This window comes from Euprymna scolopes, chromosome 40 (genome assembly GCF_053919585.1).
Source record: "Euprymna scolopes isolate OS-2025 chromosome 40, ASM5391958v1, whole genome shotgun sequence".
In the NCBI taxonomy this organism is placed as follows: Eukaryota; Metazoa; Mollusca; class Cephalopoda; order Sepiida; family Sepiolidae; genus Euprymna; species Euprymna scolopes.
In genome coordinates, this window is record NC_136521.1 from 12,782,360 (window position 1) to 12,808,218 (window position 25,859).

The window sequence follows — 25,859 nt, forward strand, 5'->3', positions numbered from 1 at the left end:
TTTCCATCTATCTATCTCGTGTCCTTTCTTCGGATGTTTTGTGGGACATAATTTCTATATAATTTAAAAAACATTTTCTTTTATATCTTTTCTTACAGAAATGCTGCCAAATGGCCCTGGGACCAAAAGTTAAACAAAGGTTTCTTCCGAGGTTCGCGGACAAGTTCTGAACGAGATCCTTTAATTTTGTTATCCAGGAGAAAACCACATCTTGTCGATGCCGAATACACCAAAAACCAAGCCTGGAAATCAATGGAGGTATAAAATAATAAAAATGAAATCAGAAAACAAAGTTGAATCCTTTAATGTTGGATTATCTATTTTTTTTCTAATCGAAATCGTTCCAAACCAGACAAAAAGCCAAGTTTAACATTGTTTAACTATGCCGTATGCGTAGCTTAGAGGTGTGGGCACACTGGTATTCCACACACATAGGGCAGAGAATTTTATACATATCTATAATATAAATCTCACCTGTCTGTTTAAATGTATGTATGTCTGCCTAAAAGTTTTGACCGAGGTGACAGATTTTCACAGGATTGGTAACATTTTGAAGCTCAACCCTTCGGACAACAAATATCGAAAAATTGGCCAAAAACATTAATTCTTTCATCCTCAACTGGGCACTTTTCTACAAGGATGGGTCGCTTTTTTTTTCTTCCCCCCCCCCTCCCCCGCCAATATTTTCGAAAGTCATCGCCTATTTTAGATTGTCTAGCTTTTATTTAAACATTCGTCACTTCCAGTTTGGCAATTGGGCGCAACAGCAAACACGCCATGTTTTTTTTTTCACATTCTTTTCCTCCTTCATGGTACAGGTTCGAGCCTGCTTGCCTACTACCACTTTTTTTTTTTTTGCTCAACACACACCTTGAAACACCTGGGCAATGCCGGGCACCCGGTTAGTCTTCTATAAATAAATAAATATATATATATATATATATATATATATATATATGAGATTTTGTCAGTGTGGCTGTCCATCGATTGCAATTTTTTTTAAACAAAATTTTTGCAAAATATCAAAGATTTTCACTATTTTTAGAAATGGAGACTATAAGATTAATAGTAAATAATAAATTAATAAATAATAAATTAATAATAAATTAATAATGATAAATAACTTCCCCCAAGAAAAAAAGCGGAGTCAGAAACTTAAACCTTGTTTTTGAATCTGCAAACTGCTTTTCTTTGGATTTCTTTATAAATAGAGCTTAAAACATTACCTTAACAAAATAATTGTAACTTTGGCATAATGTCTAGGATTACCGATTTACATCGGATATTGTAACTGCACTAAAAAAAAAAGCAAAACTTTATAAAATATATATAAGTGGGGTATGTTTGGTAGAGACTGTTTCTCAGACAAACTCCTGTAAATTTTGGGTCTAGACTTAAAACTTGACATATAGGGTATTTGGACTTAAGAAAAAAATTCGATTTAGTTTTTAGCCAGAAAAAAATTGCCGCTAAGGATTCAAAATTGACAGAATAGTTTGGTATGGACCATTCCTCAGAAAAGGTCACTTTTAATTTTATATTTATTTTACTTCACTAAGTTTTAAGAGATCAAGGGGTTAATCCCTCCTAGAGCTAACACTTGATTCTGTTATGACTTAAATTTATATCCGAGGGCTCTTTTAAGATACTGTTCCCTTTATGGCTGCTATTTGTATTTCGTTACAGCTTGGTTTTTCAGGGATTGCTTCTAAGTATTTATGAAGGTTCTTTTTTATTAGGCCAGTTGCTCCTGTCAAAACCGGTATAATGTTTATTTCTTTCAGAGACCATGTCGTTTTTAGATAATTTTTTTAGGTCCTGAGATTTTGTTATCTTTTCCCGTTCAGTTCTATTAAGACCCAAATCATTTGGGACTGTGACATCGATAATGAGTGTAGTTCTTTCAGGCTTGTTCTATATTACAGTATCTGGCTGGATGGTCTTGTCTTTTATGTATCTGCCCGCTTGTATGTCTTTGTTATAGAACATGGTCACTTTTCCATTTGATGTTATCGGTGGTGGTTCATGTTCCCAGATGTTTGTCAATCTGCATCTCTCCACAGATCTTCCAGTGGAGGTATTTACATACTTTGTTGTGATGTGCAGTGTGAAGGCCATCTGCCAATAAGATTTGGCACGCAGACATTAGGTGGCTTAAGCTCTTAATCGCTGAGTGGTAAAATCGTCATTGGCCATTTGCTTGTAGGCCAGCAATTTTTTTTTAATCCATTTGTGAGTAAGCCCTGATCTTGAGTCTTTCTCCGTCAAATGGAAGTCTTTCGCTCTTGAGCCATTGGAGTGAAGCATCCCAGTCTATATACTCCTATTTACTTTCCTTGTGTGTGTGTGTGTGTGTGTGTGTGTGTGTGTGTGTGTGTGTGTGTGTGTGTGTGACTGTGTCTGTTTAGTTTTTAGTCAGAAAAAAATAGCTACTAAGGGGTTAAAATTGAAAAAAATTAGAACTTTGCAGTTGACTTAAAATGCTTCTCAACATATGCGCAAATATACGTTTATTGATTGAACAACCTTAATTTTTAAATATTTTTTTTTTTTTATACGTATGGATTTAGGTCTAATGGTAACAACTAAGGTTGGGATGCTAAATGTTTTGGTTTCGATTCTAGCTGATGGCACCCAAGTCATTTTTTTTTTTAAATTTTTTAAATCACTCATATTGGGTACAATATAACAATCAATAGAGAATGGGCTCTATAATAATAAATACGTAATCTGGATAAATTAAAATATCATGTTGGAGCATATTTTATGACTAGGCAATGCCAGGTCGCCTGCTAGCCTTTAGAATATTGCATATTTATACTGAATAATAAACTCTCAACAAATAAAGCATATGCCATAATCAGGAAGCGAAACCTTGCAATCTTTAGTTTGAGCTTCTTCCAACTGAACCATCTTTTAATAGAGCTTAAAACATTCTATGATTTTAAAGTCATATTTTTTTACTTTTAAATACAATTTTTAGAATAATATAGATTATAATAGAATTAAAAAGGCTAATAGACTATGGATACCCACTGTCAGGATGCCTGCACATGAAATTTTTGTGGCAAGAGTTGCAGTCATCAACCACACCTCTACTGAATCGACATTGTTTCCAGTTGTCCTGTATCTCTACCTACCACTGGTATTCAACAATGTCGACATAATATAATAATCGATAGAGAATTGAATCTATGATGATGATAAATGTGCATAAATTAAAATATATTTAAGCATATTTTACAACTGGGCCACGATTGACAGTCTGCTAGTCTTGAAAATAATCCAAATACGAAGTTAAATCGACTATATATATATATATATATATATATATATTATTCCTTAATTGGAATTCATTTTTGAGATGAACATTATATATTAATTTATTTTTATTTTGGACTATTAGTCTCATCTTTATTAGTTGTTGTTTTTTTGGATCTTTTTATTGGTTCACAATGTTTCGGCCAACTTCCTCTGGCCTTCATTAGGTGGTAACCGTGACGGATAGGAACTTCGAATCTCCTAACTGCATTCTCAGCCATCACTGCCATCCGTAGTTGTTGTCATTAGGGCCACGGGCGCAGTTGATAGACGTTGAATCTCTACGGTTCCAGATGAGCATTGTCTGAAGATAGTGGTTTCAATCCCACCCAAAGCGTGCCAGAGGTTAATTGGTCAAAATGTGGTGAGACGACAACAACTACGGATGGCAGTGATGGCTGAGAATGCAGTTAGGAGATTCAAAGTTCCTATCCGTCGCGGTTACCACCTGACGAAGACCAGAGGAATAGTTGGCTGAAACGTTGTGAATAAACAAAACCAATAAAAGATCAAAAACAACAACTAATAAAGATGAGAATAATAGTCCGAAATAAAATAAATTAATATATATAATGCTCATCTCAAAAAATGAATTCCAATTAAGGAATAATATATATATATATATATATATATATATAAATTCAATATTATGTTAAAAAAACATTTACCAATAATTTACTAATAGTCCGAAATAAATTAATTAAATCGACTAGAAATGATTTACTTTGTGACCAAAGCAATTTGAAACCATTAAGATTGTTAGAATTAAAAAAAAAAAGTTTTTTTGCAACTTCTCATACATTAAACAGTTGAAAGATTTTAAAGCTATTTAAACTGAATCATTTTATAGAATTAAAACAATATTTAGGAATTTTTCTTTTTTTTTTATATTGAGATTTTTAAAAATATATATATACTAGCAGGCCACCCAACATTGCCCGGTCATAAAATATGCATAAAGATTACATTTAAATTCGTGCACATTTCTTATTTATTACAGAGCAAATTTTCTCTTTATTATTCAATATATAGTTATGATTTCAAAAAATTATAAAATAAATATCTTGCATACCATCCACTAAAATCAAAACCCAAACATTTAGCACTCCAGCCTTAGTTAACTTTATATATGTATATTTCCATGTGCTAGAACGTTTTTATCTTAAATTTTATGCAAAATGTAAAAACTATGCATAAATAGAATTCAGCGAAAAAGTGAAATGAAACCAATCCTCTAATAAGAAACCACAAAAAAAAAAAAAGTAATTAACGCTCGCTTTTTAAAGGAACATGCAAATTAAATTTCATGTAGTCGCTCACTTATCCATGACTGAGTATATTAAGTTTGTTTTAATAATTTTTAAATAAAAAAAGCAGGCTTTTAACATCAATGTCAGAGTGAGAAAAAGACTCAATATAGGAATGTGTGGAAGATTTTTGTGGTTTATTTAATTTTTTAAAAAGTGTTTATTTTTTTAAATTTCATTATTTGATTTATTTATATATATATATATATAAAAAAAAAATGTCATTATTTGATTTATTTATATATATATATATATATTTTTTTTATTTCAGGACACTTTAGGCAGAGAACCAGCCAAAGAAATCAAATTAGAAGATCATTGTAACTACAAGTAAGAACCTTCATATTTAATCAAAATCCCATAGTCTTAATTTATGCCATAAGTGACAATATTAGCTATTGGCAGGGCAATGGTGAAAGATGTGCTGGTCAACGATTATAATGATCGTTATTAGTGGCCACCTGATTGCACCAGGGGATCACCACACTCTTCAGCACATCCAGGTACACTTTGGTGTTGACTTTGAAGATGTGAGGTGGCATGATGTGGCCCTCACTTGAAACCACAGCAAAAGACAGCAATCGCAGCTGGAAACTTTGTTGAGCTGTGCCCTCAAGTTTTGAACCGTCCAGATTTGCATATTGAGGGTGCTGGCAATGGTCCTGTTGTAATAACTAGGATTGGTAGAGAGCATGAGTTGTAGAGCGGTGCATCTCCAATCTCGTTCGTTGAACATTGTGTCACTTTCAAACATGATAGAAGGCTCCTATCACTCTTGGGATTTGTATGCAACTGGCCAACTAGTAGATGATCTCCAACAAAAACAGAAAACAGGTTTTCATCAAACGGAAATGGAATCATGTCGTCTTTTCTAGGGTGACAATTTTCTAGTTCCACCCTGTAGTATCACATTTACATGTATAAATCATTATACACGCGTGTTGTCATCGTAGTCGTCATATTGAGGTCTTTGACTGTCTGTGGATACAAAACAACTTTATGTACTTGCGAGAGATAGATAGATCGGCTCATTACAGCTAGTTATATTAGATATTGACCAGGCATTAAAAATTGATTATATAATCTTATAAATTGAATTTTTAAAAAAAAAATATTCTTAATGCTGCAATATTTTAAGTTATAAATTTATATTTTTATCTAGAATGTCTGCTTCCTTTTCTTTTCCAGTTTTAACAACTAGTCCTTTACTTTTCCATTTTTAAGCTTAACCATATTATTTTTCATGCTCGCATTTTTTTTATTGTAATCCATGATTTTTCCAGGCTTCCATTGAATTCACTTGTTCTTTAATTTCAGTCTTATTTTTTTGTCTCCATAAACGTAACATACACATACGTAATAACAATGTACGACGCTCGTCTGCTTCAATAAAATCCCCCAATTATCTCCCTTTCATTTTGTCTGTTTCACTCATTACTTCTCTTTTCGCGACAGCATGAAGCAACGTGGTTGCTATGGAAACCAGCCATAAAAACGTTGCTCACCTCCTTACGTTGATTTTTTTTTATGATTTTGAACACCAGAAAATTCATCATAACTTTTTTTTTTTTTTTTATTATATTTTCACCGCAAACAAGGCACATTGCCACTTTGGTGTAGGGGGTTACTATCAGGGGTAATAACTACTGGGTACTTTGTTGAGATTTGGGCAGCAAGATGTTGGTTCACGTTACACTTGAACTTCTGCACGTCAGTACAGGAGAAGCAGTGGCCTGGAATGGAATTCCAGAATTTAGCGGTTCTGGGGAAGAAACTACTGGAGTAGAAAGATCTTTTACATCTAGGGATCTCTACTGTGTGGGGGTGGGATTTAGCTGCCTGTTGGGTTTGTCGAGGGTGTCTACGTCGTGGGAGCACAAGTGTCTGCAGTTCGCCAGAGCATTCACCATTAAAATACTTGTAGAACAGGCAGAGGGATGCAACATTACGTCGATGGGACAGAGGCTGAAGCTTACATGCCAGTTCAGGGCCTATCAAATTAGCGACTCTTTTGAACCTTGTCTAGGAGCAAGAGACTAGTAGCAGATGCACCAGCCCAAATATGACAGCAATACTCCATACATGGGCGAATGGTGGCCTTATAGAGGTACAGGATACTTTCGGGTGTTAGTAGATTTCTAGCACGGTAGAGAGAGCCTACCTTCTTCGCAGCGGCCCTGGCAATGCTTTCAATGTAATTGTTCCAACTCGTGTTTCCTGTGAACGTTAGGCCAAGCAGTTTGAAAGATGTACTCTCAGATAAAGAGTCACTGGCCATTGCTATTGGTGGCAGAGAAGGTTTCTTGTAATTATTGAAGGAAACCAGTTTAGTCTTCGCAGCATTAAATGTGACCATTCATTTATGTCCCCATTCAACTACAGATTGGAGGTCATCCTCTAGTGTTTTTGCCATTTCTTTAGATATATGTTCATTTTTTTTTCCTGTCATGCCTGTTATAGAGTGGTGTCATCAGCATATATACCCATCTCAGAGGCAATTTTGTCGGGGAGGTCATTAATGAATACTACAGGGGGGATACCAATGTGCTGCTCTGGCATTCTTGTTTTTTTTTTTAGGTAAGCCAGAATGTTTTTTTTTTTTTGTACTTGACCTTGTGTCACATTTCCTGTGGTAAGAGGGAGCTACAACTAACTCGTTACTTATTATTATTATAAAGCCAATTAAATGTACAAAGGTTTGCTGTCATGATGTAAATTATTTTTCTATTCTACTTGTCAGGTATCTATTCAATTTCCGTGGCGTGGCTGCCAGCTTTCGTTACAAGCACCTGTTCATCTGTGAGTCTTTGGTCTTTCACGTTGGCGATGATTGGTTGGAATTTTTTTATCCGTCCTTGAAACCATGGATCCATTACATTCCAGTCCCCAATAACATGGCGAATGTCCAGTAAGAATTTTTTGTTTTTGTTTTAATTTTTACTTTAGGGTGGGAAAATATCAGATCAAGGGAGATAATTTAATTTTTTTTTTTTTTTTTTTTTTTTCCAAAAATTTTTGCTTACATGTTAAACAACAAAAAATCAAAGTTGTAAAATATGCTTAAATATATTTAAATTTATGCAGATTTCATATTTATTATCACAGAATCAATTCTCTCTTGAGCATTATATTGTACCTAATATATAGTACTGCTTTCAAAAGTGAAAAAAAACAAAAACATTGGAACCAAAACATGTAGCACTCCAGATGCCTCCTACCGATGTAACTATTGAGAAAGATTTAACATAAAAGAAACAAATTAAATTTGGCCGCAGAAAGAAATAAATAAAAATGTCGACAAGTTAAAATTAACATTTTTGCATTTCAACTTGCCGATATGTCTGTACGTGTTATTCAATCATCCAAAATATGATGACTATATTCTATATTGATTGCAGTATTATGTGACCGGTAATTTAAGAGTTTATTGGTTAAATATTTACACACATTTTTGTTTATATAGATAACTAGCATTTCAGCCCGGCGTTGCCCGGGTGTTTGGAGGTGTATGCTGAGCAAAAAAAAAAAAAAAAAAAGTTTTTTTTTTTAATTTGACCCCTATTATGACCCCTTAAAATTTATAGTTTCGGGCTCAAATCACTTTATTAAGTTAGATCCAGGTTCAAGGAACCTATATCTAAAATTTCAAGTGTCTAGACCCAAAATTGTTGGAGGAGTTTGGTAGAGTTCTTAAAGGTCAAATCGTTGAAATTTGACCCCTTAACAGCCAAATTTCTAGCTGACACCCGTCACATCGATTTTCCCAAATCTCAGTACCCGGTATTTCAAATTTCGAGTCTATAGACTAAAAATTGACAGAGTTATTGCGTAGGGAAATGTACACAGACAGACAGACAGACACGTTCACTTTTATAGATATATAGATATAAGTCACTCCCCTTTCTATATAGGGTGTTCAAAAAGTCACTGAAGGGTTGAAAATCTTCTTTTACCATTAATGATTATTTTTTTCTCTATTTTAGATATTTTGGTAATTAATTAAGGATAAGTATAGCATTGAACAACGTACGCAAGTTGTGAAATTGTTTTACCAAAATCAAAGGTCAATTGTTTTGACTCCAAGTGCTTCCCATTGATCACTGTACATGCAATAACCCTTATCCCTGAGTGGCTTCCAGGCCTTGATAAGTGGTGACCTCCATGTAAAAAAAAAAAAAAAAAAAAAAAAAAAAAAAAAAAATTCATGTAAAAGGTAGCTCAAGTCACAACACAATTCAAAACATTGTGCTCCGATTTGAAGATCAAGGAACTGTACTTGATCTTCTGCAAGCTGGCAGACCTTGAAACCTCATCACAAACGAAAATGGCGAAAAAGTGCAAGAGAGCATGGAGCATCAACCTGAAACATCGATTTAACCACATTCCACACAATTTGGGATATGCCGAAACTCACTACACAATATTCTGCACAGTTTAAAACTCTTTTCCTTATAAAGTGCAGCTTGTTCAACACTTGAAGCCTGAAGATTTTTAAAGAACGGTTCAAAGAACTTTTCCAAAGTGACCCCAATTTTCTGCAAAGGTGGATTATGTCAGATGAAGCCCATTTTCATTTGAATGGATTCGTTAACAAATAAAATTACAGATTTTGGTGCTCTGAAAATCCAAGGGCAATTCATCAAAAGCAGTTGCATCTCATAAAGTGCAGTAACGGAGGAGATTATTGGACCTTATTTATTTATTTATTTTTTTTTTAAGATCAAAATGAAAATGCTGTCGCTGTTACTAGAGAGAGATACCGGACTATGATTACAGACTTCCTACACCCACAACTTCAAAATAGGCTCGGGTTATTATTCCAACAAGATGGGGCAATGGCTCATACAACGAAAGACACTCTGGAGCTTCTCAAGCAATGCTTTGGTGACAACATTATTTCTCGCTATAGAAATGTCAAATGGCCACCAGGTTCCCCAGACTAGCTCTGACTTTTCCTAATGTTAAAATTACAGAAAGATATAATCAAAAATAAAGAATCTATTTAAGTTTAAAACCTTCAGTGACTTTTTGGACACCCTGTATAATAAAAATGTTTCAATAAAAATAAATTCCCCGCCTCACCCCCATCCATAACAAAATCTGACTTTGTTCAACCTCAAAGAATAAATATATTTTTTATGGATATTAGATGTTATTAATCCCGGGTATGCTAATCAATAATATACTACCTTTGTGGTTCTTTGTTTTGTAATTTTTAAATTTTAGTTGGACACACACATACAACTGTCTTTTATTTAATAGATTATCATAAGTAAATTTTCTCTAAATGCTCGTAGACATCAAAAAAAAAAAATTCTTGCTAGCTAAGATACATTTGTTTTTATATAAATTACCTCTTGAAGATTAATAAAAATAATATTTGCAGGAAGATTGAGAAAATATATTCTTTTAAATTCCTCTGATTAATACTAGTGATGAGACGATTCTGATATTTTTTCCGATTCCAATACAGTTACTGATTCCAATTCTTTTTAAATCATTAAATATTTTGCTATTTGTTTGGGAGAGGGGGGATTATCGTAAATACCTGTGTAATATATACATTTGCATTAAAGTAAAAAGTACACTTGCGGGTAGTCAGAATCTATGGATTTTATTTTTATTTGTAGTTCAAAATATACATTTTTTTTTTTTTTTTTTTTTTTGGGCATCGACAAAAAAATTTTCTGATATGCCCAGAAAATTCTTTTTTTGTTTCCCTATTCCCAACACTGACGAAATCCCATGCATATAGAACAATAAAATTAAAATTTTATTTATTACATAGGCATTACCGCTTATAAAGGCCAAGAGGCCACTCGAGGATAAGAGTTAAAGAGTGTGCAGTATTCAATTGGCCAATATAGTAATCGTTAGTAATGGAAACTCATTAAATTTGTTAAGTGGGGCGGCTCATCAAGAATTTGTTTACGTTGGACTTGAAGACAAACCATACTGTAGCCTGCTTTCCAGCTGACTAACGGAAGACAATTCCATGGGCATGCAGTTCTAAGAAAGAAACTTTGTTCATGGAATCTACGTTTGGGCATAGATAAAGAGTGGGGGGAATTATTGATAGTGTTACACCAAACATTACTTTATTATAAACCATGTAAAAATAGTCATGCAAATTAGAGACATAATAGCTGCGTTTGGATATTTCCGTCTCTACTACATATTACAGTATTTAAAAATTATGATTATGTTGTCTGACTGATTTGAAAACAACAGCGATTTATATAGTTGTGATTAATGGAATTTATTCGTTTAACTAACAGAGGATGAATGTTAAATGATTCTGCTCCAGCTGTTGAACTTGAGAAGCTAAGATTTTGTTACCTTATCTATTCGACATTCTTTTCTACAACAACCATATCGTTATAGCTTTCTGGTGCTTGTTTGATGTGATGTCCCCTTAACAGTTGATGATATTGATTGAATTTTTTTTTTATTTTTATTTTTTTTTTTTTTTACAAGGGTGTCACCACTTATCAAGGCCCAGAGGCCACTCGAGGATAAGGGTTAATAGGTATACATTAGTCATTGTGATTTTAGCATAGTAAACAGTGGGAATTTTGTAACTTATATTACTTAGGGGGACGATTCAATTAGAACTTGTTCACTTTGGACATTTTCTTTTTTTTTTACATAGGTATCAACTCATTATCAAGGCCAAGAAGCCACTCAAGGATAAGGGTTAAAGAGTGTACAGTAGAAATTGGACAATATAATAATCATTAGTAATGAAAATTTGTTAAATTTGATAACTTATATGGAACGGCTCATCAAGAACTTATTTACGTTAGACTTGAAGACAACCATATTGTAGTCAGCCGGAAAGCAGGAAAACGGAAGACAATTCCACAGATTTTATTTATTTATTTTTCTTTTAAGATTAAAAAAAAATATGAGTTTTATTTTATATATATATACTTTGAAATTTCTTTTTAAAGGGAACTCTTGGAATTTGCCAAAGAAAATGACAAAGTTGTTAAAAAGATTGCAGAAAGGTTTGTATTAAAGTCATTTTTTGTTGTTGTTAGACGTACACACATACAATTGTTTTTTTTATAACAGATTATTATTATTACAAGTCAAGTGGAAATCTGTATTTTCTTTATTATGTATATTGCTATAGTCTCTAATAGATGTGAGGTTTTGGCCTTTTTTTTTTTTTTAAATTTAGAAACTAAAAATGTTCAAGCATACTTCAAAGGCCAGCAACGACCAAGATCTTTCTGATTCTCTCTCTTCTGATCTTGAGAACATGGTACAATGGGGGAAAAGGTGGCTGGTTAATTTTAATGTATTGAAAACCAAGCTTTTCTCCTTTCACCATAATCGCTCTGACCCCCATCATGCCCCAATTGAAACGAATGGCTCTCGTCTTGGGGAAACTCCATGTCTTCAAAAACTTCTGAGACTCGCCTTTATTCCTGATTTGAAATGGAACACATTCATCAAATCTGTTACCAATATCACTGGAAAAATGATTGGATCACTCTACCGCTCCAGTAGATATCTCATGGCTGATGCAATTCTCTATCTGTATAAAAGCCAAGTATGTCCTAAGATGGAGTACTGTTGCCACATTTGGGCAGTAGCTGCTTGCCACACCCAATCCTAGTTTCATAGAGTTCAAAATCGGCTTCGAAACTTAGATGATGCCTCTTTTTTCTTCCTTGCAACCTCTTTCCCACAAGAGACATTGCAAGCCTATCTCTGCGCTATCGTAATTTTCGTGGCGGTTTTAAACTCTATGAAGCAAGGATTGGGTGTGCCGAGCAGCTCCTGCCTAAACGTGATAACAGTACTCCATCTTAGGATGTACTTGGCTCTTATATAGATAGAGAATTGCATCAGCAGTGAGATACCTACTGGAACAGTAGAATGATCCAACCATTTTTCCAGTGATATTGGCAACAGATTTGATGTGTTCATTTCAGATCAGTAGTGAAGGTCATCGCAGAAGCTTGTCACGACATGGAGCTTCCCCAAGACAAGAGCCATTATAATTGATAATTTAAAATCAATAAATGTTTATCATTCATATCAGCAATGGAAAAACTAATTAAAAGAATCGTTTTTGGCATTGGAAACTTTTTTCTGATTTATTCATTTATTGCGGACGATTATCCTCATCTGTTGTTACTTCACAACGTTTTGACCAACTATTCCTCTGGCCTTTGTCAGGTGGTAACTGCGACTGGATAGGAATTCCAAATCTCCTAACTGCATCCTGACGACAACAACTATGGAAGACGGTAATGGCCGAGGATGCAGTTAGGAGATTCAGAGTTCCTATCCTGTTGCGGTTACCACCTAACCAAGGCCAGAGGAATAGTTGGCTGAAATGTCATGAAAAAACAACTAAAAAGATGAGGCAATAAATTAATAAATAATACTCATCTCAATAATGAATTCCAATTAAATATTTTTTTTTCTGGATTAATTATATGTTAACTTGAAAGGCTTAAAAAAAATATTTAATGTTACAAGTAGGTAAACGAAAATATTAGTTGCAATTTATAGTCAGCAAATGTCATAGTTGAAGATTATGATCTGTAAATTTTAGTTTTAATCATAGTTTAAAAACAATCGGTTGTACTAGCAATGGAAAATTAAGTTCAGTAGCAAAATTAAAAGAATTATTTTTGGTCCCCTGACAAAAGGAGGGTGGACTTGTAAATTCACCCTTGTCCGTAATGATGGACGAAGTCATTTTTTTTTTTTTTTTTTTTTTTTTTTTTGCATGGTGCAGAACTCAGATTTACACATGTTAAGGCCTAAAACTGTACTGTTTGTTCAGTTTCACCAGGATTTGACGTCCCCTGGAGACTTGTTGTGCACTCACGGGGGACTACGCATGCTTCATTTGTTGAAATCAGAATTTAGGTTAAAATTTTTCCAATATCATGGCAAGGAAAATATTACGCTCATTCAGATGCGGATTAGTATTGAGTTAGTTTGTAAATTTTGTATTATTTAAAAGTAACTAAATCTCTGGCTGCATAGAAATGTTGATCTTAAGAACAACGATTGAACATTTTGGCTTTTGAAAGGAAAGTTCCTCCTTACCCTTTATTGTTCCGATTTACTTGCCTCCCCGTGAGGGCAGAGTTATACACAAGGTCAGTTTTTAACGTGGGGAAAATTCCAGCTCCCCAAAAGGGGCACTCTGGCTTGGAATAAAAATTAAAATTGCCTCTGTCATGAAGGATTTTTGATCCATTGACGGAGGACAGAAAAGGTGAAGTGTAGCATCAGAACAGATACTACACTGTGATCTTGGCTCAAAGGCAAAAAAAAAAAAAAAACTTTATTTTTGTGCTTGAGGTAATGTGCATTTTTGCAAAGCAGACTTGTGTCCCTTGCGTTTATTCACCCAACATCAGAATTTAACAAAATTCAATGGACTGGTCAGTGAGTAATTAATTAAATCCTCTTTATAAAGTAATTCCTTTTCAGTTAGAATAATTTATTGTATAATTACATTTGCTGATCTATATACAGAAGCATTTTCATCCAATTTAATTCTTCATATTTGTTTTACAGCTAAAACAAAAAAACCCAGATGATTTCAAGTCTAATCTATTCGAAACATTTGAATTTAGCAAACGTCAAATGTTTCAGAGATCACTAGAGTGGTGGTTGTTATTACAACCAAGGCTTCTGCAAATTTTAAATAATATTTTACAAATTATTTAATTATCAATAAATAATTTTGAAAATTTTTGTAAATATTTATTTACAAATTATTTATTTATTTTTTAATAAAGACACTAAATCAATTTTTATTTTATTTTATTCTATTTTTTTTTTTTTAGGGGAAGATACCATGTTTGGCACCATCTGCGTATGAAAGATGTGACCTGTTACTGGAAAAAATTATTGCTCCGATATTCCAAATTATTAAATTACAAACCGCAAAGAGATAAAAACTTGATACATATCAAAAAGTAATGAATCTCAACTTCTGTACAGCAAACTTTTTTTTTTTTTTTTCAGAACATAAAATGGGGAACAAAAACCGAACAAATTTCTATTTTTAATAAAATATTTTTTTCCTTATCGTCTTTGTTGTGAACTTAATACACTAAATTATCTCCCTTAGTCTCCAGTTCAATAGAATCATGTATATATGTACATTTATAGTTTGTAATCTATATACCTATAAAGTTGAGTTTTTTTTTTTTGTTGTTGTTCTTGCTCCAACACTGATATTAAAACCGGTTTTACTAAAAATGTATGAATTAGGCACAACATATTTGGGCTGGTGCATCTTCTACCAGCCTATCTCTCCTGGACAAGGTCCAAAAGCAAGCGACTATACAATTTTTTTTTTTTTTTTTTTTTTTTGCAGTACATAAAATGGGGTACAAAAAACGAACAAGTTCATATTTATTAATAAAATAATTTTGTACTTTTTCAAGCGTCTTTGCTGTGAAATTAATCCATTCTATAAATGTATGACAGAGGCGATGGATTTTCGTAAGATCAGTATAGTTTTGAAGCTCAACACCTTGGATGACAAATATCGAAAAATTGGCCAAAAACATTAATTCCTTCACCCTCAACTGGGCACTTTTTGACAAGGACGGGTCGCTTTCTTTGCCAATATTTTCGAAAGTCATACACTCTTTTCGATTGACTAGCCTTAATTAAAACCTTCGCCACTTCCGGTTTGGCGATGGACGCTATGGCAAAAACGTCACAAATTTTTTTTTTTTTTTTTTTTTTTTTTTTCTCCTTCATGGTACAGGTTTGAGCCTGCCTGCTACCATTTTTTTATTTTATTTATTTATTTTTTTTTTTTTTTAACACACGCCTCCAAACACCCAGGCTAGTCTTTCTATAAAAGTGAGAATGTGTGTGAGGACGCTTCTCAACCTATATGCTCCACAAATTTTTAATGTACAGACTTGAAATTTGGTATATAGGTTATTCAGACATGTGGAAAACTTTTTTAATAGGTCTTCATCCGTAAAAAAAAGGGTCAAAATTGAAAAATTGGTTGTGTAGGAGTCGTTGATTTTTCTGTTTGCTAAATGTTTCATGATTGTGCATGGATGAATGGTTCACGTTATAGATTCTTTATGTTAAATATAAGTCAGTTTGAAAACTCTTTTTAAAGAGCGTGTCATGCTGGTCGAGTGGTTATCGTACCTGACACTGTCTTCAGGTTTTGGTTTTGATCTTCGCCCTAGTATACATATTTTTTTTTTTTTTTTACTTACAAGACGTGAACTGTTAAGAAAAAATAATACTCACATGCACAGGTCTCAGTTTCTGTATGAATAAAAATATATTTATGTGCATTTTACGACTGGGCAAAGCCGGGCAGCCTGCTAGTATATCTATAAAGTTCCGGGTTTTTTTTTTCCTTCTTGCTCGGACATGTATATGAAAAGCCTACTTTTTCTATTCAACAAGGCCGATAGCTATTAGTCGCGTGCTCTCGTGTAATGAATGAATGCGTGAATGTAGGATTGACATGAAATTCTTAAAGATAAACTAAAATGACCGAAAAATGGGCTGAAATGACTTAAATAAATAAAAAGTAAATGACTTAGAATGACTTTAATGAAATTAAGGATGAATTGAATGAACTTAAGAATGACTTGAATGCTTAAAAAAATAACTGGAATCCTTCAAAAACAACTTGAATGATCTGGAGAATGACTTGAATGGCTTTGAGACTGACTGGTTGTAAAGTGGGTGATCATTTTACATTAAATTAATACAGAAAAGTGATCCCCCACTTTATATCACAATAAGTACAGCATGTAGTAAGAACAGATACTACACTTTGACCAAAAGACCAAAAAAAGGGTATTTATTTGCTCCCACACCGAGCAAATTAGGCACAAGGCCGATTTTTAATGTGAGGAGTGAAGGGGAAATGGGGACCAACTCCCCGGGGAGTAGGGGAGCTGGATAGTGACAATTAGTATGAAGGGTTGCCCCTACATTGACCAAGGTCTTACATGTGGGGCTGGCTCCACATATGGTCCCTGCTTGCAACATCTGCCAGAACATATACCACACTTTGATCTTGGCCAAAAGGTCAAGAAAAACTTAAAAAGCTAAGAACAGCATCTATTAATGACAGACCTTTGATCTTAACCAAAAAGGCCAAGCACAAAAGTGTTATGGACAGACTGACCGACGGAGTGACTTATAGAGTCGCTTGCACGCGACTAAAAATTATTAAAATGAACTTCTTAACATTGATGTGTGAACGACTACATGAAGGTTAACTAATTTGCATATTCCTTTGAAAAATGAACGTTAATTAATTATTCATTTTTTATGGTTTCTTATTAGACGATTTGCTTTATTTCACTATTATACTGAATTCTATTTATGCATAGTTTTTACATTCTGCATAATTGCATTGAATATAGGATTAAAACATTCCAGCACACAGAAATAATTATAAGTGATCTTGTCCGTATGTGCGAAAAGTCGCTACCAAACTCATCTCTGACAAAGCAGAAATTTTGGTTTCTAGCACACTTTCGATTTGGTTTTTAGCTGGCAAAAGTTGCTTCTAAGGGCTGAAAATTGAAAACAAAAGAGTTCATCCTGTAGGAGTAGTCGACTAAACATGTTTACATACACAAACCTACATTCATAGGTTAAACAACGCTTTTTTTTTTTTTTTTTTTTTTTTGTTCCCTGATTTATCGGGAAGGGCCCCATGTTTTCAGTGACATCCATGCTTCCATGTGCCCGGAAGATTGCCAGATAACCATCCATTAGTTTTTTCCTGAAATTTTGCCACAAATTGTATTTCATTAAATGGATGTGCACAGTAAAAAAAAATTTTTTGCAAAAAAAATCTCCGTTGCGTCCCCAGGGGCTCAAAAGAGGTAAAAAATGCCCCAAAATGGCCAAAATGACACTTTTGACCCATAATTTTTTATCGATCCATTAGATTTTTCTGAAATTTGGCCAAAATGTGGAGCCCATTGTTCTTAATATAAATCCAGTATGGGTGATCCTGGCAAAATTCTAGATTTCATCCCTGGGGACCTTTAGTGCTAAAAATGCCCTTTTTTGTGGCTCTTTTTTCATATTTCTCCACAAAAACTTGATATGTCTGACTATATAGTGGTTTTTCACGGTGGTCAACTCAAATATACATGTGTTAAGGCCTGAAATTGCAGCATTATCCATTTACAGTGGGATTCGGCGTTACCAGGAGGTCAAAAGAGGTCACAAATGCCTCAAAATTGCAAAATATGACACTTTTTGCCCCATCCATTAGATTTATTTTTCATGCCTCATTCACTGTGCATTCACAGGGGATTAGGTATACTTCACTTGTTTTTTACTATTAATATGGGCATGGCTCAGAAGCAAAGGAATGAGGCTGGAGAGTTGTATGTTTTGGTTTCGATTCTAGGTGATGGCACCCAAGTCAATTTTTTTTTTTTTTTTTTTTTTAACTTTTGGTATCAAATATGGTAGATATATTACGTACAATATAATAATCGATAGAAAATTGGCTCTATAGTAACAAATACATAATCAAAATATCACATTTTAAGCATATCTTATGACTGGGCAATGCCAGGTTGCCTGTTAGTAATCTATATATCTATAAAAGTGAAGATGTATGTAAGGGCACTTCTCAACCTATATACTCAATGAAATTGATCTACAGACTTAAATTTGGTATATAGGGTGTTCAGATATGTAAAAAAAAAAACTTTAATTGGTTTTATCAAAAAAATAGGGACTGCTAAGGAGTAAAATTGAAAAATTGGTACTTGCGATTTTTATCTGTTTGTCAACTGCTTCACGACTGCACATGCATGAATCGTTCACATTATGTTAAGAATAAGTAGGTTTTAAAAAACGTGGCAAGCTGGTCTAATGGTTATCGTACTTGACTTACTGTCTTTTGGTTTCACTCTTAGCTTGAGTATTTTTTTATTACAAGAAGTGAATTGTTTTGATAAAAAACTACTTTTTTTTTTACAAGAAGTGAACTGTTTTGATAAAAAACTACTTTTTTTACAAGAAGTGAACTGTTTTGATAAAAAACTACTTTTTTTTACAAGAAGTGAACTGTTTTGATAAAAAACTACTTTTTTTACAAGAAGTGAACTGTTTTGATAAAAAACTACTTTTTTTACAAGAAGTGAACTGTTTTGATAAAAAACTACTTTTTTTACAAGAAGTGAACTGTTTTGATAAAAAACTACTTTTTTTTTTACAAGAAGTGAACTGTTTTGATAAAAAACTACTTGCATGTACAAGTCGGTTTCTTTCCATTTTTTTTTTTTTTTTTTTTTTTTTTTTTTCATTTCTTTTAAAAGGAATTTTACATTGGATTTAATACCGGGCAATGCTGGATACATCTAGTAATAAAAAAAGATTAGCTTAAACAGTGCGAAAAGTAAAGCTTGATCAATGTGGGGGGGGGGATTGGTTGATTGGTTGTTTTTGTTTTTACGGCATATCAACCCTTTTCAGGTTATTTAATGCCGAATCCGGTGATTTTGAAGAAAAATTTTTTAATAGAATATATTTGTTGTTTTCAAGTCGGTTTCTATTTAATCCATAGTTGGGACCCTAACAGGTACTACCACTCCGGGTCAGAGTAGACCTGGGAGCAATGGCAATTAAAAGGTGGCTCCACACTCCCCAGAGCCCGCAAGCTGGGGCCTCACCATCGGATATAGTTTAAGGTCATATCCAGGACCAATGTGGAGGAAAATAGAGAAGGCTTACTGCAAAAACGTGCTCGTATCTGTCTGTCCTGCTGAGAAGGAGAACAAAAAGACTCAAGATGGCAACTGTGTTTTTTTTAATGCTCATGGTCTCACACAATTCTCGAAAAATTATGTCTCACATTTTTTTATTTATTTTTTTTTTTTATTACATTTCCACCTCAAACAAAGCACATCGCCACTTTGGTGTAGGGGCCTACTATCAGAGGCAACAACTACTGGGGTACTATGTAGGGATTTGGGCAGCAAGATGTTGGTTCACGTTACACTTGAACTTCTGCGCATCAATAGAGTTGGGGAAGCAGGGACCTGGAATGGAATTCCAAAGTCTAGCGGTTCTTGGGGAAGAAACTCTTTTACATCTAGGGATCTCTACAGTGTGGGGGTGGGATTTAGCTGCCTGTCGGGTTTGTGGAGGGTGTTTACATCGTGGGGGCACAAGTGCTCGCAGTTCGTTAGAGCGTTCACCATTAAAATACTAATAGAACAGGCAGAGGGATGCTACATTTCATCGATGGGACAGAGGCTGAAGCTTAGATGCCAGTTCAGGGTCTATCAGATTGGCGACTCTCTTTTGAACCTTGTCTACGAGCGAGAGACTAGTAGCAGATGCACGAGCCCAAATATGACAGCAATACTCCATACATGGGCAAATGGTGGCCTTATAAAGGTACAGGATACTTTCGGGTGTTAGTAGATTTCTAGTACGGTAGAGAGAGCCTACCTTCTTCGCTGCGGCCCTGGCAATGCTTTCAATGTAATTGTTCCACCTCAAAGGTTTCTTGTAATAATTGAATGAAACTAGTTTAGTCTTGGTGGCATTGAACGTGGCCATCCATTTTTGTCCCCATTCCACTACAGATTGGAGGTCATCCTCTAGGCCATTTCTTTAGATATGTGTTCATTTGTTTTCATGTCGTGCCTATTATAGTGTGGTGTCAGCATATATACCCATCTCAGAAACAATTTTGTTGGGGAGGTCATTAATGAATATTAGGAACAATAGAGGTCCAAGGATAGACCCCTGAGGCACTCTCACATTTATATCATATTGTTTAGATGTACGATCATCGAGGACAACCTGAATTTTTCTCTTATCTAAGAAGGATTTAATTATGTTAAGTATTCTACCAGTGATATCATGTGATCTAATTTTCCTGAGGAGAACCTCATGCCATACCTGTCAAAAGCCTTAGATATATCTAGAGCTACCGCTCTGCCCTCTCCCGCTTTGTCCAGTGAATGGTATATACATTCAGAGATTACAGTTAGGATGTCTGCTGTGGAACAGGCTTGTCTAAATCCATATTGTTGGTCAGTCAGATGTTTAGCATCTGTAAGGTGATGGACTAGAGAATGGTTAATTAAGGTCTCAAATATTTTGGCAAAAAGTGGGAGGAAGCTAATGGGGCGATAATTTGATGGGTCAGTTCTTTCGCCAGAATTCTTGAATACTGGTACTACAGAGGCAGTTTTCCAACAGCCCGGAAAGCAAGATTCATTAAGGCATTTGTTGTAGAGTTTGGAGAGAACTGGAGCTACTTCGGCTGAGCACTTTTTTAATAGCACAGCTGGGATGAGATCGGGTCCACATGCTTTTGAAGTGTCAAGGTTTTTTATGATAGCATGCACCTGAGCAGGGGTGATTTTCAGATTGTCTAGCGTGGCGTCTGTCCGCATAGGAAAGTCAAGTAGGGGGTGGTTGAGAGGGTCCAGTGTGAAGTTTGAAGCAAACTGACTGGCAAGCATGTTAGCCTTCTCGGTTGCTGAGCAAACAACCTCGTGATTGTTGGTTAGTGGGGGAATTGTTGATTGCCCATTATTTACTACACTGTTGTAGATTTTCCAGAAGTCACAAGTTCCTAATTTTTGTGCTTCGATGCGTTTTTTAGTGGTTTCAGTAAATTCTCTCTTAGCTGTCGCTATTTCTTTCTTAACGTTACTTCTAGCTTCTATATACTTCTGTCTGTTTGAATTGGACTTATGTCAGTTAAATCTGCGGTATTCATGCTGCCTTTGAGCAATGACACTTGCGCAAGTAGAAGTAAACCATTGGGGAGAGTGGGGCTTGCTATAAAATTTCCGCATGGGAACAATGTGCTTCAATTGCTGTTTTGAACCATTCAGTGGTCTCATTTGCGCACTATTCAGCAGGAAGAGAAAAAATATTTCCCTATGGGGCATCTCTGATAAGATCTCTGATGGCTTTCCAGTCAGCCTTTTTATAATATCTTATTGTTTTGAGCACTAGCTCTAGAGTTTAGGGCTATTTCAACCATTATCACTGCATGATCAGTGTTCCCAAGTGGGCTGTCGGCATTCGTTATACAATCATTGGGAACTGTGGTCAAAAACAGATCTAGAAGTGATGCGTGTTGTTCTTGCTGGTCAGGGAAACAGGTTGGAAATGTAACCATTTGTGATAGGGAGGGAGATATAGAGAAGCTATGTGCTGTGCTGCCCGCTGCATCTGCGCAAGTAGAGAATCCAAGCCAGTTTTTGTGGTGGACATTAAAGTCACTAAATACATGTACTTGTGTGCTAGTGTCGAAGGAGAGTGCTGTGTCTATGCTGTCAGAGACTTTGTTTATTATGGTGCAGTCCTGGGCTGAGGGAGAGAAAATAAAAGTAGCTAATGTTATGTTGCATGTTTAGTCTAAAGCACATAAAGGCTTGATCGTCCGATTTTAGGTTTGTTTCTCTAGTCCAGGGAAGGGTATTACTCCAAGTCCGTGCATATGTCTGTCAGAGTCCTTACGGCAGAATGGGAGATATCCAGGTATGTTAAAATAGTTAGAGGGGACAGAGGAGTGTAGGTTAGTCTCACTTAGTGCTAAGATATCCGGGGTATTTGCTGGGAGAAATGCTTCAACATCAGCTAAATTAGTTCTAAGCCCATGGATGTTCGTGAATGCAAGCCTCAAGGGAGGAAGCAAGTTGGATTTGTTTGACCCTAAGCCTGGTTTAAGTTTATTTTTAGATTGTACTGTCATATTTTTTTTAAAGAGTTTCAGTTTATGTAAGGGGGAGCTGAACAAGAGGTTATGCAGTCATCAGTGGCCTCTCAGGGAACACAGCTTTTTTCAGTCCACAGACCACGGACGAGAGTGCAAGCAAAGATGAGGTGCGCCCCCCCCCCTTCGAAGAAGCACCCATGTGATTTTGAGGTGCGCCCAGGCACTATAAAAGCATGGTTGCTGGGGGGGGGGGAGTGGTCAGAAGCATTTAGACCTGTGTAGAGTGAACATCGTTGTGCAACTCATCAGACTTTTCCGAACTTGTTTACATTGCACTTGAAGGTAACGATATTGTAGTCGGTCAAGAAGTAAGCCAGCAGAAGAGTGCTCCATACGTGGGCAGTTCTAAGAAAGAAGCATTCAGACTTGCGTAGAGTGAACATCATCGTGCGACTCGTCAGACTTTTCCGATTCAATCAACAATCATATTCGTTAATTTTAGATGCTGGGATGTGTGGAAATTTATTTCACATAAACTTATCGCCGTTGAATTCCAGGTAAATATTCTTTCAGCGTGAATTATAGTTTTACATATCGGCTTCAGTTCTGTGGTTGGAGGACTACACACTCTTTGTTTGAGATGAAGTAGATAAATTCCATAGTCGGATTTCATCGCAATTTGTTGTATCTGTAATTAGCTATTAAACTTTGTGTGCTGCATTGTTGCTCAGGTGGCTGGGTACTTGCCTCACATGTAAAAGTATTCCAAAGTTGGACATATTTAACCAATGAGAATGAAACTCGTGTCTTAGACTTCCAGTTTGTTGGCTTGCATGAGCTACAACATAGTTTGAATGTGAACATAATTATATCATCTCACTTTCTGAATATATATATATACATTAAAAAACAAATGGATAAATAAAAAAAATACATTATCATAGTAGGATAATAAAGTTAACCATAAAAATGTTATAAAAAAAAAAAAAAAAAAAAAAGGTACTTTACAGTTTAATCCAGACCTGAAAAACTGAAAATATTGAGAGGAAAAAAAAAAAAAAAAAAAAAAAGTGATATTGTACATATCCGTTCCGGACATTTTTTTCTGGAAAACTTCATTCCATAAGGGATACTTACAATATAAAGTTTTTTCGATATTTTCTTTTTTTTTTTTTTAGTCTTGATTAAACTGTACAAGTACCAAAAAAAAACACAATTAAATAAGGAAAAAAATAACAAAATTACAAATAATAAAATATAGCCAAAAAGTAATAATGAATAGAAAATTATCCCCAGTTACCTACACAATTAACTAATTACATCTGACTGCAGTACTAGCCTCTTGCTGCGGTCCTGGTCTCTTTCACCATCTTATTTTCTTTTTGAAAAGGGGAGATGTTTTCTCCCGAAATCAAAGTTCCATACCACCAACGGACTTTATATACACCAGAATTGCCAGCAAATTGGTTTGCCGATGATTATATAGTGACTAGAGGAGTGATAAATGAATAAATAATTAGACGTTTTTCCACTCGAACATACCTGTCTATTTGTTAGTTTGTTTCAGCCAATTTATCCTCTGGCCTTCTTCAGGTGATAGGAATACGGAGTCCTGTAACTGTGTCCCCAGTAATTACTGCCTTCCATAGTTGCTGTTGTCTCACGACGCTTTGGCGAACTAAACCTCTCACCTGCTTTGGGTAAGATTGAAACCGCTATCTTCAAACAATGCTAACCTGGGGCCCTAGAGATTCAATGCCTTTATCCACTGCGCCATGGGCCTGTTGTGCAGTGGATAGAGGATTAATGCAGATACAGTTACCAGACTCAGCATTTTTATCCATCACGGTTAACTACCTGAAGAAGGCCAGAGGAATAGTTGGCCGAAACATGGAGAAATAACAACTATGAAGATGAGGATAACAGTCCGCAAATAAACAAATAAATAAACAAATAAATAAATAAATAAATAAACAAATAAATAAATAAATAAATAAATAAACAAATAAATTAAAAAATAAAATAAATAAATAAATAAATAAATTACTCATCTCAAATGGTTTCCAATGAAATAAATATATTATTTCAGAATGATGAAGTTAAAATTTAATTTTAATATGGTTTCTTTGCTTCCTCCTCGCTTCGACAAAAACAGAAACCTCTGCTTACCATACTAGCATTTCAGCTCGGCGTTGCCCGGGTGTTTGGAAGTATATGTTGAGCAAAAAAAAAAAAAAAAAAAAAAAAAACAGCGGTCAATTTTTTAAATTTTGACCTCTATTATAACCCCTTAAAATTTATTATTTTGGGCTCAAATCAAGTTATTAAGTTAGATCTATGTCCAAGGAACCTATATCTAAAATTTCAAGTGTTTAGGCCCGGAGGAGTTTTGTAGAGTTCTCAAAGGTCAAATCGTTGAACTTTGACCCCTTAACAGCCAAATTTTTGGCTGAAAACCAATCACAAAGATTTTCCCAAATCTCAGTACCCTGTATATCAAATTTCGAATCTGTAGACTAAAAATTGACAGAGTTACTGCGTAGAGAAATGTACACACAGACACGTTCACTTTTATAGATATAGCACTACAACACAGACTGCCAGACTGCTTAATGTGAACAATACACAGTTTTATTACAAATTATAGAAAATGAACTGAAATGCTTCGGTCGAATAATATCTAACCTCCTCACTGAGCGACATCAGGATATGCGTGCGAAAACAAGTCGCTTGGTCTGATTGCTCGCTTTGAACCAGAGTTTGCTTGGAGAAGAGTATGGTTTTTCGGACGAAGCAAGATTCTCTTTGCGACCGCCTTTGAACAGACAAAATGATCGCATTTACTGAGAAGTGCATGTAGAATCTGACATACCTGAGGGAGATCTGCTTGTGGAGTTTGACAATATGCAGCTGTTTTTTGTTATGCTGTTGTTTCATTGTATTGCAAAATGAAGCTTCGATTTCTTGAAGGACATTATCAGAGTCCTGAAGGTAGGAAGAAAAAAAACAGTAAACCAGCAAGTTTATTGTGAGGAGATGTGTCCACAGATGTTTAACGATATACGAAATGTAAGGGACAACCAAACATGGACATGGCAGCAGGATGGTGCCAAGGCTCACACAACAAGTGCTTCGACCCCTGATTTCATTGCACCAGAAGATTGGCCCTCAAAAAGTCCAGACTTAAATGTCATGGATTACTGCGCTTGGAGCTTGTTATTACCAGAGCCACAGAACTGTCGATGTGACATACACTCTATTGATGACTTGAAAACGTGCTTGGCAAGAGCTTGGAATGATATCCCACAAGTTACCCTTCAAAACGCCACACGAGCTTGGATTTCTAGGTTAAGACGCTGCAGTGAAGTGCACGGACGACATTTTGAGTATCTATGATTATATTATAACATGTCTTTGAAAAACTTTGTAAAAATTATTCTTTGTAAAAATAAATCGTTGTTTGACAAATCCCCCGCTTTTCTAGCGACCGCCCTGTAGTTTGCATCTAATGTGCACAAACAACAGCTTAC

General features: G+C 35.0%; 1 protein-coding gene across 1 annotated transcript in view; it reads left to right on the forward strand.

Moving 5' to 3' along the window:
- LOC145265373 (protein O-glucosyltransferase 1-like) overlaps nucleotides 1-14,700 on the forward strand; it is a 63,168-nt gene extending 48,468 nt beyond the window's left edge. The window contains exons 6-10 of the mRNA XM_080121159.1: nucleotides 99-258; nucleotides 4,900-4,958; nucleotides 7,369-7,536; nucleotides 11,582-11,638; nucleotides 14,456-14,700. Of these exons, the coding sequence (XP_079977285.1) occupies nucleotides 99-258; nucleotides 4,900-4,958; nucleotides 7,369-7,536; nucleotides 11,582-11,638; nucleotides 14,456-14,591 (580 nt within the window). The 3' untranslated portion in view covers nucleotides 14,592-14,700. The remainder of the gene's footprint in view (nucleotides 1-98; nucleotides 259-4,899; nucleotides 4,959-7,368; nucleotides 7,537-11,581; nucleotides 11,639-14,455) is intronic.
- Nucleotides 14,701-25,859: the final 11,159 nt, after the last annotated feature.